Source organism: Gopherus flavomarginatus, chromosome 3, assembly GCF_025201925.1.
Source record: "Gopherus flavomarginatus isolate rGopFla2 chromosome 3, rGopFla2.mat.asm, whole genome shotgun sequence".
NCBI lineage: Eukaryota > Metazoa > Chordata > Testudines > Testudinidae > Gopherus > Gopherus flavomarginatus.
In genome coordinates, this window is record NC_066619.1 from 165,551,892 (window position 1) to 165,565,505 (window position 13,614).

A 13,614-nucleotide genomic window follows, 5' to 3' on the forward strand; every position below is an offset into this window, starting at 1 on the left:
AGTTGTTGCCATCTGTCCGTTAATCCATTTGCTCTGATGCAGTGTACATATTAAATTGTAACATAGACCATAATCGCAGTTTTCCTTTTGCTCTTAATACAGTAGGCCATTGGCTCTGTTTGAATCAATGCCTTACTATTTTTAATATGTAGTGAGAGTTGCATGTTGTTTTTTTTCCATCGGTATATGTGCTTGTGTGATGGGGGCGGGGGAGAGAGGCTGCTTAAACTACTACAGATACAAAGAAGGGGACACAATCAAATAACTTTGAGAATCACTGCCCTAGAGCAGTGGTTCCCAAACTTCTTCCACCACCTGTGCAGGGAAAGCCCCTGATGGACCGGGCCAGTTTGTTTACCTGCCACATCCACAGGTTCAGCCGATCACGGCTCCCAGTGGCCAGCTGTTCGCTGCTCCAGGCCAATGGGAGCTGCTGGGAGCGGCGTGGGCCAAGGGACATACTGGCCGTCGCTTCTAGCAGCTCCCATTGGCCTGGAGCAGTGAACTGCGGCCACTGGGAGCCGCAATTGGCCGAACCTACGTTCACGGCAGGTAAACAAAATAGCCTGGCCTGCCAGGGGCTTTCTCTACACAAGCGGCAGAACAAGTTTGGGAACCACTGCCCTAGAGTAGTGGTGAAACAGAATATGAGGTAAAAACAATGAAACAACTTTCTTCTAAATCTTCAGATGCTCATCTTGCCCTTTTGGCTTACCAGTCAATACCTCTACAAAGTGGATTCAGCCCTGCAGGACTATTCATAAGAAAGAAGTTGAGTTCCATTATCCCAAACATCCCTTCTCAAATGGATGCTTACTAGCCTGACTTCCTGAGACTATGGAGAAAGAAGATTAACCTAAGTCTTGTCAGAAGCAGGACTTTGGCAGGCACCAAAGAATCAAATCCTTGAGGGCAGTGAATCTAAGAGCTCATGTCTAGGTGAAAATATCTCAAGAAAAGGGGACAGTGCAGTGACTTGCAGAAACCCCACGCTCCTACTTTGTTAGTGTGCCAGCAGGAATCATCCATCAGAGCTGGTGTAATTTTGTTGGGTTCCCAGGTGGACATCTGGTACACCCTGATTGATACCCCCCACAACTGAACCTGTGAAATACTCTGTCTACCCACATAGAATGAGGAGTGTGTCCTGTAGATCCTGTCCCTGAGATGAGATATCCAACTACAGAAAGGTGGTCTCCTACATTGCTGGAGAATGAGATAAGATCTTGAGAAGTAAAGAAAATCAGAAGACTGGTATACTAATGTCTTAAAAAGGCAGAATAAATCTCTGACCCAACGGTGAAGGTTCAAGAAATCTACCCTGTCCTTCATAGGGCTTGTGTTGATAGTTCATTCCTACTACACATTGTTCTTTAATGAAAGTTTGGATAAAGATGTCATAAAACTGTCCTCAGCAGACTGCCCCCTGAGGAGCTACATGGTGAAGTAAACAAAACAGTCTGCAGTCAGCAAACAGGATTAAATAAAGGTATGAAGAAAAAGACAGAAGGAAATAAACCATAAAAGAAGGAAAAACTTTGTAGCCATCTTTGGTCAGGATATTGGCTTCTCTTACTTCAGAGGGTCTTGGAAGTATCACAATCCCCTTCAGAGCTCACTGGGTCTGCATTACAAGTCTTAGTCTCGTTCCCCTTCTTAGCTCAGGGGATCTGTGGCCTCATTCCACGAACTCAGGGACTCTGGCCTCTCTCTCCTCTCTCTCTCTGGGAGCTGGGAAGCACAACAGCCTGTTCCCTTGGGAGAGTTCCCTTCTTTTAGAACCTCCTCCAGTCCTCACATAATTAGCAGGTACAGAGGGGCAGGGCCACTCCAGTCCAAAGCAGCTCCTTAACCCCTTACATGCAAGTGTGGGGTTCATATACTCTGTCATAAAAGGTTTTATCACCCTTTGCTTTTCACAAATGTGTTCCACTTTCTGAACGTTTACAGCCACTATTCAGCGTGACCACTGAGGGAATATAGCAAGGAGGTAAAAGTCTGTGTCTTCAATCTTGCATTCACCCTGAGCACATCCTGGGTCTCTGTAATCTCTCCATGAACTGTGGGCTATACCTTGAGCTAACTTAAAATCAGTGGTGGCACCACTGCTTGAGTGTGCTGCTGCACATCTGGCCACAGACTTTGGGCACCACTACTGTTTAAATAATAATAATACATGATCAAGTGCTACCTCTTTAGAAAATGAGAAGAAAACAAAAAATTGCTTTACCCAAAAACTCCTATCATCAGAGAGACTCAGCTGGCATTCAGAATTAATGCAACAGTACTCACACCAACTCTTGAGTTCAAGACATTGTATAGCAATATAATATCTGTGCCCCTCCACAGTTTGCTGTTTGAAAGAGCACAGTTAATCTGAGAACCAAATTATCAGAAATTTTTTCATTGCTGAAAAACGACTGCATTCTGGAGGTAGAAAAAAAAGGGGTAGCAAAAAGAAAAAACTATGGTGAGCACTTGTATATATTGTTCAGAAACCTGTAAAAACTGGCTACTGGTCCTGTCTCATGCTCTGAACCTTTCCAACCCTCGTTCACTGCAATCTGTTAATATTTGAAAGGCAGAGTAACTCAGATACTGACTTACAAACTTTATTTGTATCCATGTGAACTAAGAATGCAACCTCAATTCAAGAAGCCATATTCTTCCCATCAATATTAAATCAGCTTGGGACCCTTGTTTACAGGCTCTAACATTGGGATCTACATGCCCACTATCTACATGTCTAGTGTCACAAATGACATCATTTTCAGCAAGATGGCTGCCTCCAGCCAGCACTGGACTTGGAAATGCCAACTGTAATTTCAAGTTTAAAAATAAACATTTCACCATTTATTCACAGTGACAAGGGCTTTTTTTCTTTTAATAATTCTGTGATCTTTCATTGTTCTGCGCTGGGCAAATGAATGCAGCTTTCCTTGAAACCAGTAATTGACATACTCTTGAAAAACAAGGTTGTTGCATACCACTCTAACTGTTTTTGAATGATTCACATTCAGTCCCATGCTACAGAGTAGCAGGTTGTCTCCGGGCTGTGGTACATGCTGTCTGTGCCATTCTTCAGCTAGCTAACCCCTCTTCTCACCTAGAGCCTCACTTTATGTTGTTCTTCCCTCTCAGCAGTCTGCAAACCTACTGGCTGTAAGAGAGAATAACTTAAAGTATTGGAAACTTGAATTGGAATTTTACAGGAATCACATGATCCCTCAGACAGTTTTGTTTTCTCTGATCTTTTGTGTCTGTCCAATAATGTATTAGGTTGTTTCATGTTGTCAGGGCAACATGATTTTCCCCCAGCCTGCTGATACAGTACTAGAAGAATTGTCAAGGAAAAGGGAATAAACAGAAACACTTGAAGACTAAGGATGAATTGACTTTCTGAAGTAGACAAGAATTACCTACAAATTCAGGTCATTACTAGGCATAATTAAGGAGAGCCATTTACTTAGGAAAATATCTTTTTAAAAAATAGAGTGACAAGTAGGGTGAGATAATATCTTTTATTGGACCAACTTCTGTCCAATAAAATATATTACCTTGCCCACTTTGTCTCTCTAATATCCTGGATCAACATGGCTACAACAACACTTGTAAAAATTATTCTTCATTCATAGTGTTTCATTCCTAAACACAGTGTGAAGAATTAAATATGGATTCAATTTAAGTGACTTTCAGTGAACATAAAAGATGTGAGATAGATTGCACTGAAGACTGGATTCTATACCGTCCTACCAATGTGGAAGGGGCAAGACTAGACTCATAGACTCATAGACTCTAGGACTGGAAGGGACCTCGAGAGAATATTTCATGTCCGTATTCATTAATGTCGGACTTGAGTGGAAGTTGTGGATGTGCAGAACTTTCCAGGATTGAGCTCGAAGTGCTTAGTCTCTGGTAAAACTGTCAACGGAGTGCTAATTAGTGGTGCTTTTTGTTATAGGGACATGTATCTGTCTTTTAGGGACTGGAATGATACCAACCAACTCATTTCACAGAGGTCACCTAACATCTGTCAGAGGGTAATGACGTTCCATCGTTACCAACGTAGGGCTATATTCTACTGTGTTTTGCTGGTGTGATGTGAGAGGAAGGTGACAGGGAGGAGTGTATAGGAAGTCTTTATGTATAGCCCCATATAATGTGTATTTTATTATGTATAGTAATATAATACTGTAGATAATATATTTTGTGGCATATATATTGGGAACCTCTAATGGACAAAAGAGCACTAAGGAAACGGTGTCCATAAACCACAGCCCCAGCACGCCTGCATATAAGTCTGTCCTGGATGGTCTGCATGGCTGTCTCCCTATTACATATGCTACAATCATTACTAACCAGTGCTAGCTGGGTATCCAAAGTACTCCTTTTCAGACCAACAGAAATATGCACCCAATAATGCATCTACCAGACTCACCCCATAAAATCCTGGCAGGATTTTAAGAAGAATCTGCCACCTTTTCTGCTCTGCATAGGAGCACTAGCCAGCAGAGGACTTGATCCTCAGACTGCATATGCACTAATGACAAAAGGCTCCATAACCCATTGCCACCATCCTGAGCCACTGAGTTCCTCCCTGCCCTACCAAAACAGTGAGTTTAGATGAAAACAAAGCAGAGTTTTCTCTTATAAGGTTAGAGGTCACAATAAATGAAATGTCTGAGCTGACTGTACAAGAACAGAAGTCAGCATGCATGAAATCCTTCTGTTTCATCCGCCTAATAAAACTCCAAAGAAAGGATCTTATGGCAGCAAAATGTCTCTTTCAGTTTCTGCTCCTCTTTTGCGAGGGAATAAGGAGCTTGACTCTGTCGCTGAGAGAAAGCATCGGAATGCAGTTGCTGTCTGTGCTTTCTCAAAATGCCTGTTTTTAAAGCATCAGTGTAAAGGATGGAGTCTGAGTGGGACTGGGGTAAATTTCATACCAGGGAAGTGCAGAACTATTTTGAAATGCACTCCCTACAAAAATGGTGAAAAATTGTACCAGCATATAAGAAAATGTGTGCTGCATGCCAATCTGTGTCCTCAAACTGCAGTCATTAACTATTAATGCTGCAGCTCTGTTGATTAAGGGCAGGTCTTTTTCACAAACAGCTGTGTGCACTACAGAGACTTCCTGCTGAACCACACATTTTCAGATATTTAAAGCCTCATGAATAATGTGGGTTTGAAAGAAGAATGCACAGAAGTCAGGGGTGGGAAGAAACTTCAGAGGTAAAGAATGACCACTTTGAGTAGTACCAGGATGCTTGGGGTGGGGGGGTGGACGTATAAATGGTTAGATCAGCTCCCCAATGAGTAGGATCCTTGTCAGAGAATTTCAACTGTGCATAAAAAGCAGGTGGGTGACTTTCAATGGTCGTCTTCTTTCTGCCAACTCATTTCAATTAAAAACAGTGGGAAGCTACTTTTAGTTTTATTCATGATGTTGAAAAATGAAATTGCAAGCAGGGCTAAGAAATTGCTGGCATCCCCTTCATCTCCCCACCTATTTCAATTTAATTCAGAGCTAAACTGCAGGGATTGGCACCTAAAGGTTAAAAGAACAATCAGCCTGTTGGGTTAATTTGGTATCTCCACCTATTTCCATTTGATTGTCATTTATTTTTGATTGAAAGATTCCAAATGCATTACAAAAACGCCTGTAAAGTGGAAATATCCCATTAAAGGATTTCATTTACAACTTGTGCTGGACATGAAATCAGGTCTTCAAAAGTTAAAGTTAATTTTGGTCTTCAAAAAGTCCTAATATTGAAATAGCATCTACTGGTATGATCAGGAGATTCTTATTTCAGATAGTATCAGAGGGGTAACCATGTTAGTCTGGATCTGTAAAAGCAGCAAAGAATCCTATGGCACCTTATAGACTAACAGACATTTTGGAGCATGAGCTTTTGTGGGTAAATACCCACTTCGTCAGATGCATGTAGTGGAAATTTCCAGGGGCAGGTATATATATGCAAGCAAGCTAGAGATAATGAGGTTAGTTCAATCAGGGAGGATGAGGCCCTGTTCCAGAAGTTGAGGTGTGAAAACCAAGGGAGTAAAAATGGTTTTGTAGTTGGCAAACCATTCACAGTCTTTGTTTAATCCTGAGCTGATGGTGTCAAATTTGCAGATGAACCGAAGCTCAGCTGCTTCTCTTTGAAGTCTGGTCCTGAAGTTTTTTTGCTGCAGGATGGCCACCTTAAGGTCTGCTATAGTGTGGCCAGGGAGGTTGAAGTGTTCTCCTACAGGTTTTTGTATATTACCATTCCTAATATCTGATTTGTGTCCATTTATCCTTTTCCATAGAGACTGTCCAGTTTGGCCGATGTACATAGCAGAGGGGCATTGCTGGCATATGATGGCGTATATTACGTTGGCGGACGTGCAGGTGAATGAACCGGTGATGGTGTGGCTGATCTGGTTAGGTCCTGTGATGGTGTCGCTGGTGTAGATATGTGGGCAGAGTTGGCATCGAAGTTTGTTGCATGGATTGGTTCCTGAGCTAGAGTTATTATGGTGCGGTGTGCAGTTACTGGTGAGAATATGTTTCAGGTTGGCAGGTTGTCTGTGGGCGAGGACTGGCCTGCCACCCAAGGCCTGTGAAAGTGTGGGATCATTGTCCAGAATGGGTTGTAGATTCCTGATGATGCATTGTAGGGGTTTTAGCTGGGGACTGTATGTGATGGCCAGTGGAGTCTTGTTGGTTTCTTTCTTGGGTTTGTCTTGCAGTAGGAGGCTTCTGGGTACACGTCTGGCTCTCTTGATCTGTTTCCTTATTTCCTCGTGCGGGTATTGTAGTTTTGAGAATGCTTGGTGGAGATTTTGTAGGTGTTGGTCTCTGTCTGAGAGGTTAGAGCAGATGTGGTTGTACCTCAGTGCTTGGCTGTAGACAATGGATCGTGTGATGTGCCCGGGATGGAAGCTGGAGGCATGAAGGTAGGCATAGCGGTCCAAAATGTCTGTTAGTCTATAAGGTGCCACAGGATTCTTTGCTGTTATTTCAGATAATTATACAGCATATTGGAAATAGAAGGAAATGTTTTTCTGACTGCATAAGTCTAATGTAGATCTTGTATTTTTTAATACTGGAGTTTTTAAAAGGCAGTGGAATCCACTTGTAATTAATTCAAGTAGAGTGAAACACAACATGTAGTGAATTAGAATTATAAACTTAATTCTTTTAAAACATAGCAATGCACAGTTGCAGCTAGCTGTCATATGTACAGATGCAAATAAAACTGTGAAATTGTCAGTAGTATTCAGAGATGAATTAAAGTTCTAGATAGACTCAAATTGCAACTGAAAAGGATCTTATTCTCATTTATACTTAAAATGAGTGTAACTGTAATTTACATGAACTCTAAGACTTTACACTGCCACAGCAGCGTGAAGAGGTTTTAAGTGCAAGTGAAAATCAAGCATAAATTGTTTATAGCTGATTCAACCTACAGTAAGCTGTCAGTGCTTACAGAACCCCTTTGATCCTTGTAAAATCTAGTGACTGAATCTAGGTTGTTTTTTTAAGAATGGTAAAGAAAATACATAGAACTAAGTTTGAGCTGAATATCATTTTACAAAACTTGGATAAAATCAGTTAAGCTTTTTTCTTCTCCCTTGGGTGTTGCAATAAGGCTAAATACAGTTGGACTGTTTTTAGATTTTTTTTTAAAAGCAAAACAAATTAAATCTCTGGCACTGGACTCTTCTGTTCAAAATACCAGTTTAAGGTTGCCTTTACTTCTGGTGGCCATTAGTGTCATTCTCTGAATGCTCTGTATGATAGGCAAGTTGGGTAACAGAAAGTCTGAGATTAGATTATAAATCAAGATTGTTCTTCCTTAGGAAGAGAGGGGAAACCTCCTTCCTCATCCCTTTCTTTTAGCATTGTTAGAAGAAAGAGGGGAAGGGAGGAAAAACTTGAATGCCCAATAGAAATTCTGAAAGTAAAGGAAAATGTATCTCTAAAAAACATATGCAGGTCTGGTTGTCTAGTCGGAAATTCCTGTTCTTGTGATGGACTTTGAAATCCAGAACATTCACGCACCAACAGGAAGGAATGGAAGGAAGAAAAGTTGACAGACTCTGGGTGGGATTTTCAAAAGCACTCAGCATTGATCTGATTCTGCTTCCACTGAAGCCAAGCTAAAAAAACTCCCATTGATTATGGTGTGAGCATAACTGGCCAACCAGAGTACTCTTAAAATCCTACTCAGAAAGTCTATATCCATTTACCACACTTTCTGACCAGTAGTTTCTAAAGGACATATGGAAAGAGAGAACTGTAAGGAGAACTATTTGAATTGGAGTTTGTCTGTGAAATCTTCCTTAACATGAACAGCCTGTGTATAAAACAATCAGCCTTCCAGGTATGCAGTAGCAAGGGAGAAGGAAAGAAAAGCATTGTAGACAATCAAGGAAACAGGTTAACTGTGATTGCATACTGCACTGATTTGTCTATCTGTGATTATTTCTAGCTGTGACAGTTTCTACCCTGAGCTTTATTTTTTAGACAATGATTTTTCTTTCATTCTTCCTGTGTGTGATTTTGAATGAACTCATTGAAATAGAAAAGAACTACTTCAGAAATGTCAGTCCAATGTATTTGGTGGAAGGGCAGAAATTGTTTGTTTAAAGAATGACCCATATGCTTGTTGCTAGATTATATTTTGGTGAATGTTATACTTTTGGACCATGTGTGTACAACCCAGCATAGCTCTGATCATTCAGCATTGCTATTGACAAAATTAAAATAAATTAAGCTGTGTAGTAGTTTTGAGTGCTGCAAAACAAATTCTGTGTGCCACCTCAAGGTGGGTACGTTTCATTGCCTGTGAAGTCACTGCTTACCTAGCTGACAGGGTAGCTGAGGCTGAAATAATGTTTGCAAAGCAATTTTGAGATTAAACAAACTATACAAAGTAATAGTATATTGTTCTACTTCAGTATAAATAGAGTTTCTGTGTATCTGAGCTTCCTTTCAGCAGATTCTACATATATGCACAACATCTGCAACAGTACATCTGGGTGTCAGCACAGCTGTGAAAAAAATTGTGCTTTTGTTTTTTTTGTTTTAAGCAACTCCATCAGCTCCAAAGCACAGGGAGAGCTTAATTAAAGCTATTAAAGAAATCTGTAAGGAAAAGAAATACCATAGGTGCTTAAATATGCTGTTTTTGTTCTGAGCTCATGAAATCTATCTCCCGTACTGGACTGACTTTCAGATGAATCACAGTTAAATACACCATGATGAAGGAGTTTCTATAAAGCCTCTTGGAGCAGAGGTGTGGGCCCTTTAACACTCTTTGTATAGAAATTATGATTCAAATCCTGCTTACTGTACTTATAAAAGTATTCCACTGATATCAGTGACACTGTTTACATTATCAAGGCATTAACAGTGAAGGTTTGGCTCTGCATCATGCAAATGAGAGCTCTAATTTTCCTCCTTCTGTCCAACAGGAGGAGAAGTTCCTTATACAACACTGGCAACCCGAATGATGATGGGCGCCTGGTGGCTTTTTGCTTTGATTGTCATCTCATCTTACACAGCAAATCTAGCAGCTTTTCTCACAATTGCTCGCATTGAGAACTCCATCCAGTAAGTGGACAAAGAACAGATGGTGGGTGGGTGTGTCTTTCTGTCTGTGTGTGTGTGTGTGTGTAAGTATATGAAAAGGTGGAAACCCTGGGAAAAAACACTCTTTTGCCAATATTCTTTGGGGCAGAATGTCTCGCAGATCAGTCTAACTGGTCATTTACTGCAAGCTAATTACTCTTCTCAGGCACAAAGAAGTTCATGTCCCTTAGATGTATGCATCTATTCTAAAGGAAATTGTTACTATCTAAAAGGTTTGAGGAAGTAGAAACTGGAACAGTTATTTAATGGCTATGCCTGTCAGACGTCCCCCACAAAAAGGTGCTATTATATCAGTGTTTAAATGGAAAAATAAATATTGAAGTGCTCCCCCTCCACACTCTTCAGTTGTAATCAGCCCCAAGAGTCTGTATCCTGACCCTTTCATGGCAATTAGTCAAAGAGTTTGCTGATTCTGAGGGTTTAAAATGAAACTCCCACTTTTCAGCCAGGGAAATACAATTAAATGTGTTAATATGAATGAATAAATAAAATTAACAGACCCATTTACCATTCTCTCCTTCATTTTAAGCACATATTTTTGCCATATCATTTTCCTCACACATTCTTCTTGTGACTGTCTGCTACTTTCTCCTTTCCCTTTGTATTTACTCTCCTTTTCCTCTCTGCATCTCCCCATCTTGTTATTTCTCTGTCTCCCTCCCTGGACTACTCATATCTTCCACTGTCCAAGAGTATATCTATACTGCATTCTGACATGTGGTTGCAGCCTGGGTAGACGTACCTGTGTTTGCAAGGATAAAAATAGCAATGCTGATACTGCAACACAGTCTTCAGGTGACCTAGCACCACAAGTACATACCTAGGGGCCACAGAATGCTTTCACAGTCCACACTGCAGCCTGTGCACCTATCTAGAGTGCTATTTCTAGGTGTGCTAGCATGGCTAGAGCTATTGCAGGTGTGTCTACGCATGCTTGGTCGCACCTTGGATTGCAGGGTAGGCGTACCCTTGGTTGCTATTAGCTATCTTTCCATCTGACCTCCCATCTCCTTTTTCAGGTCTCCCTATGTATTTCTCTCTTCTTCTTACTGTAGGAACCTTTATATCTACCTTACTCCTCCTCTGTTCTTCAAGCTCATGACTCTCTCCACAAACAGCTCTGTGTGTCATCATCTCCCACACCACCCACCAAAATTGCGCTCTCTCTTCTTACCAAAAACCTGAAACTGTATATGGGAGGGAAGGCAAAGATTTTGGAGGAGTGGAAAGACGCAGAAACTTTGATGAAGAAGGGGGGGACATAGTCTCTTGCCCCCATTAAAAATGTCTGTTCCCTCAGGAAGGGAGCCCCTGTATGTCTCCCTCCCCCACCCCCACAAGAACATATCTCTTCCCAAACCCCTGTAAATATCTGTCTGATTTTGTTGCTTCTTCAAATGTCACTCTGCCTCCCCTTCCATGACCCCACTACTAATTTTGCCTCCCCCTTCCTTCATGTCCCATACAAGAAGGGAGTTCTAGCCAGCCCAGCCCACTGGGAGACCACCACCCATTCTTATGTAGCAGGGCTCAGTTCTTAGGTTCAGGTGGCTTTATCATATATCTGCCTGGAGAGAGAGGAGATGATGAGACCTCTCTGTAAATCCTTGGTTTGGATAGGGAGGAATAGCTATTAAGAAGAGCTGCACATGCAGCTATATGCCTTTCCAGGGAGAAGAGGAACTGCTGGAGAGTAAGCAGGTGCTGGGGTGTGCTGGAGATGGGCTTAAATCAGAACCCCATATCAGAATAAGTGATAAACTGTAGAGGGTTCTGAGAACAGAATGATTAAAGGATTGGAAAGCATGTCATATAATTAAGGACTCAAGGAGCTCCATCTATTTAGCTTAACAAAGAAGAAATTAAGGAGTGACTTGATCACAGTCTGTAAGTATCTATGTGGTGAACAAATATTTGATAATGGGCTCTTCAGTCTAGCAGACAAAGGTGTAGCGAGCCAGTGGCTTGAAGCTGAAGCTAGACAAACTCAGACCTGAAATAAGGCATACATTTTAATAAGCCATTAGAACAATTTACCAAGGATTGTGGTAGATTCTTCATCACTGGCAATTTTTAAATCAAGATTGGATGTTTTTTCTAAAGATATGCTCTAGTTCAAATAGGAATTAATTCAAGGAAGTTATGGGCTGTGTTATGCAGGAGGTCAGACTAGATGACCAGAGTGGCCCCTTATGTGTAGAACTTACTTAGAATCTATTGAACACTCCTGAATTTAGGGAAAATTCAGATTTTTCTCTTTTTGGAACCAAAATTTGTGACTCAGGCTCACTGTGTCTATGTATTGTGATGGGGCAAGGCCAGATGGCTACAGTAAAGTAGTAAGGAACAGGTATGTTAGCCCCAGGCTAAACAAATCCCTGGTACCATGGTAACTAAATGGCAGTTGCTCCAGGTTAATCAAGACACCTAGGGCCAATTAAAATCCTTCTAGAAGGCAGTGGAGCTAGCTACATAGATTGGGACACCTGAAGCCAATCAAGGGCTGGCTGGAACTAGTTAAAAGCCTCCCAGTTAATCAGTGAGGTGCATGTGTGAGGAGCTGAGAGTGAGAGGGTGTGCTGCTCGAGGACTGAGGAGTACAAGCATTATCAGACACCAGGAGGAAGGTCCTGTGGTGAGGATAAAGAAGGTGTTTGGAGGAGGCCATGGGGAAGTAGCCTAGGGAGTTGTAACTGTCATGCAGCTGTTACAGGAGGCACTATAGACAGCTGCAATCCACAGGGCCCTGGGCTGGAACCCGGAGTAGAGGGCAGGTCTGGGTTCCCCCCCAAATGTCCCAACTCCTGATCAGACACAGGAGGAGCTGACCCAGACTGTGGGTTCCACCAGAGGGGAAGATCACTGAGGTGAGCAAATCCACCAAGATAGAGGAGGAACTTTGTCATAGTACCATTATGATCATGCTGCCCAATGTGTCCTACTGTGCATAAAAACTCATCCAAACTGCATTATATAATTGCTTAGGTCAAATTAAAATAATCTTTTGATACTTGAATGTTAAATTCTGAGATCTCTGCTTGCTGAAGAGGTGCTTTGGCAGAACTGAAATGTTAGACTCATTGGGGGGTAATTCTGGGCTGTTGTTCTGTTGATTAGTAAAGGAACTCAGCTGTTTTTTGTCCTGAAAGACAAAAAGACTGAAAGAAATCTCTCTCTTAAAAAAAAACAAAGTGTCAAATTGTTCTCTCAACCACCCTTGTTTGCACACTAGAGTATGGTAAAATGATACTTCAGTGTGATGTCAGCTTTGATCTTTACAAATAAAACATTCATTTTTAATAAGCCTTAAGGGACATGTTGCCAAAACAGGGTGGAAAAAAATTGACATGTGTTCACACAGGCATTTACACTTGCAACATGGGTAAATGTGTGCATGTGCCATTTGTATGCTCAGTCACTCAACTTTGTGCTCACAAATATGATTTTTTGTGTGTCTGCAGCCACTGCATCCTGCTTTGAATTTATGTCCTGAATGCTTTTGAAGTGTTTAAGAAAAATGTTCCAATCAATGTAAAAAATGGCTGTGAGCTTTCTTACCATACATAATAAGAATAAAATATATCTAAATAGTAATATAATGTTACAGTTCCATTTCCAGTCTGCTCTTGTAGTTTATTATGATGTCACTAGAAATCCTCAATGGAATTCTGAGGTTATGTACAATTGAGTGTACATTAGTCTGGGTACTTTATTATTTATAGATAAAATTCACTGAAATGTTTTATTGAGTGGAACATGTTGCTGGAAAGCTCCTGAAATGAAAGAAGAGACATTTTTCAACAGTGTTGGTAGGTCAGAAATAGAGTAATTGGATGTGCTAAGTATCCAATGGGGAATGAAGTTATCCTAACTATGGTGGGAGTGTAAAACTTCAGTTTACAAAATTGCTCAAAATTGGGAAGCAAACCAGCATGTAGCACAGAGGCTATTAGTGTATCACAATGAAT

General features: G+C 41.1%; 1 protein-coding gene across 1 annotated transcript in view; it reads left to right on the top strand.

The window, feature by feature from the left end:
* GRID2 (glutamate ionotropic receptor delta type subunit 2) overlaps positions 1–13,614 on the top strand; it is a 1,109,147-nt gene that overhangs the window by 900,498 nt on the left and 195,035 nt on the right. The window contains exon 12 of the mRNA XM_050944015.1: positions 9,469–9,607. Within this exon, the coding sequence (XP_050799972.1) occupies positions 9,469–9,607 (139 nt within the window). The remainder of the gene's footprint in view (positions 1–9,468; positions 9,608–13,614) is intronic.